Here is a 3,254-nt window from a genome sequence, read left to right on the forward strand (position 1 = left end):
AACTAAATAAAGAGTAAGTGCAATTTTATCAAAGAAAAACAGAAAAAGCACCATGTACAATTATACATAATTACAAATAGATTTGTAATGAGCCACGTGTATCTTCCCATGTTTTACTATTGTATCAGGAGTTAATCAAAACAATAATTGAGTGTTTTGTGTGGTTTTTCTTCACTCTTGTTTTTTACAGTGAGAAAGGAGATAAAGAGAGAAAAAACGACTGAAATAAACAATCGGTAGATATTTCTTGTATTTAGATTTTATGTTTTCTTTCTTACTTTTTTTTTTTTTTGGATAAACTTCGAAATCTCGAACTTGTTAAGAAGCATGTGAACTGAGGCCCGCCAGTGTCAAAGTCAAAATGTTTGACGAATTCTCTACAAAGACCGCTATAAGTAAAAGGGACAGGGATCAGAGCTTGATTGAGTTCACAATAGTATCAAAATTATAAAAAAAATGGATGATCTTGTGAATGATAACGACGATGGATCAGATGAAGCCAACGAAGAAGTTGTCAGGATACTGAAGCAGGCATCGGAGGAGGTCATCGATAGCGTTGACCTCTCTAGTCAACAGTTAAGGTTTCTTCCCGAAGCATTCGGCAAGCTTACCAGTTTAATTCATCTCAATCTCTCCAATAATCACTTACAGGTTTCTTTTTCAGTTCTTCCTTTGATTCTTTATGTCCAATTCCGCCTTATATCTACGAATCTTTTGAGTTCTGGTCGAATCATGATTCTTATGCTTTTGTATCTTCTAAATTATATTAAGCCTTGTTCATACCTTCAACCTGTTTGTTAAAATGTCCAAGTTAACTTTCTGGTGAACTTTCACTCTTGATTTCTTTCTGGATTCATCTAAAATTTGAAAAGTTTTTACAATTTTTGTCGTCAAACAGGTGCTTCCTGATTCAATTGCAGGATTAGTGAAACTAGAGGAGCTTGATGTTTCATCCAATCTTTTAGAATCATTACCAGATTCCATCGGCTTGTTGACATCTCTCAAAATCTTAAACATCTCAAGCAACAAGATCAACACCATTCCAGAAAGCATCGCCTTTTGCAAGTAATTCTTTCAACTTTCAACTATATTATATGATCTATATCTCAACTCTCAATTCATCAACAGATCATTGGAGGAATTGTATGCAAGCTTCAATAACCTAATATTCTTGCCAACAAACTTCGGTTTTGGACTAATAAGCCTCAAAATCCTGTCAATCAGCCTCAACGAAATCCGTTTCCTTCCAACTACCATTAGTGAACTAGAATCTTTAAAATACCTAGATGCCCATTTCAACAAACTCCATGGCCTTCCATCTTCAATTGGGAAACTGTCAAATCTTGAGGTATTGAACTTGAGTAGTAACTTCAGCAATTTGACAGAGTTACCCGACACAATTACAAACCTTAAAAACCTCAAAGAACTTGATCTCAGTAACAACCAAATCAAGTCTCTTCCTGAATCATTCGGTCAACTTCAGAATCTGACCAAATTAAACTTAGATCAGAACCCGATTGTAGTTCCTCCAATGGAGATTGTAATGGAAGGAACGGAGGCTGTGAAGGGCTTTATGGTCAATTGGCGGCTTGCTAATATAGCTGCTGAGGAACAGAGGCGTGTGGTTGAAAATGATGAGAATCAAGGAGGATGGATGGCTTGGGGAACCAACATGGTTAATGTGTATCTTGGACAAGGTAAATCTTCTACTTCCAAAGACTCATACTTGGATCAGTTATTGTAATATTTTAAAGTATAAAATCTTTGAAGTTACTTAAGAACAAATGAAAAAGTGTGTGTATCATGTTGTAAGTAATGGTTGAACATGGTAATTCTTGTAATGAGTGAAATATTTATGATATGTATTTTGTATTTATGTGATCTTTTTGTCACTTTGTTATGCTTCTTATTAGAATGTATATATATTAATGATATTTCTCGGTATTAACAACCTTAGTTTGGAATAATTAGACCTGACAATTCCACAAATATACGAATCTGTGAGAGACACACGACACGACACGGATACATCTTGAAAGTTGAGATAAAGCTTATTTCTCATTGTGTAATCATATCGTGTCAAATTTGTGGCTGACACGTTTTCATGACACGAATACACGAATTGCCAGGTCTTGGCTGGATCCATTATGACATCTTTAACTATTTACCCATATCAATTCTTTGTAGGTGTATGCATGAACACTACTTTTGTTTTATGCAAGTCAAGCAAACAACACGCCAAGCTAATTGAAAAACATTCTAGTTCAAATGTAAACTCATATAGTTTACAAAACTCAAAACAACTAGCAAGACTATAAATCATTCAACAATTCCAAGCAAAACAAGTTATTTTTCCATGTACCCCATAGTTGAGAAAAAACTACTTGTACTCACCTTAAGGGTTCATGCTAGATTAACCTTGAACCTTCTCCAAGCTTTATCTATACTCTTCTTAAGTCTCGAATCTGATCATAAGTCTCGGTGATACAGTTTCCCGATTAATACCTCGAATGTTGAGTGATAATTCGTAGCTAAGAAAAGCGTATGATAATACTGATTACGAGGATGCGATCCACCGAACAAGATCAGTTAGTTCTTATTCTGTTATTATGTTTATGTAATGTAATCATGTAAAGGTTATTAAAAACCCAAGTCAGTTAATAGGATTTGTAATATGATGCTATTATGAACTCAATGGTAAGTTTGACAGTTGATTTCCACGGTGGGATTCTTAATCCGGTTAGTAAGGGTTATAAACTCTAAGTTACGTGATGAACGGTAGTTAGTGATCAAGCTAAAAATTTATGGGTTTAAGCTGTTTTTTATGAGACTTGATGAGTTTGATAACAAACGGTTACCAGGTTTAGTTAATGGTTGAAAAAATCAACATCCAGGTAGACATGCTAGTAAATTTATATAAGTTCGAAGGAACTTGGTATGTTACCTAATAGGTTTTCGTAAGGTGGTTAGTTGGAAAGCAGTGCTAAGCGTGAGGCTACAACAATAATTAGTCTCACTAATTAGCCAGGTGAGTACATGTTGATTTTCTGGGTACATAGAAAAGTATTTGATAATATGTGAAAACGTGCAAGTAATTTACTAGGTGTGACTATGCTTGGTTTTATAATAATGTTTTGGTGTCAAAGCATTTTAAAGCGTAAATCCCTAATCTGTATGATTATAAGAAGGGATATTTTAGAAAGTATAAGCATGTCAAATGTTTAAATGATTTTAAAAAAGGAATTGCTAATAGT

At 34.3% G+C, this 3,254-nt stretch overlaps 1 protein-coding gene across 1 annotated transcript; it reads left to right on the forward strand.

Moving 5' to 3' along the window:
• The first annotated feature begins 357 nt into the window (after positions 1-357).
• LOC111889926 (plant intracellular Ras-group-related LRR protein 3) lies at positions 358-1,881 on the forward strand. Its single transcript, XM_023886069.2, has 3 exons — positions 358-651; positions 899-1,065; positions 1,129-1,881. Exons 1-3 carry the CDS (start codon positions 457-459, stop codon positions 1,742-1,744), a joined length of 978 nt encoding a protein of 325 aa, XP_023741837.1. The 5' UTR covers positions 358-456; the 3' UTR covers positions 1,745-1,881.
• Positions 1,882-3,254: the final 1,373 nt, after the last annotated feature.

This window comes from Lactuca sativa, chromosome 8 (genome assembly GCF_002870075.4).
Source record: "Lactuca sativa cultivar Salinas chromosome 8, Lsat_Salinas_v11, whole genome shotgun sequence".
Taxonomy (NCBI): domain Eukaryota; kingdom Viridiplantae; phylum Streptophyta; class Magnoliopsida; order Asterales; family Asteraceae; genus Lactuca; species Lactuca sativa.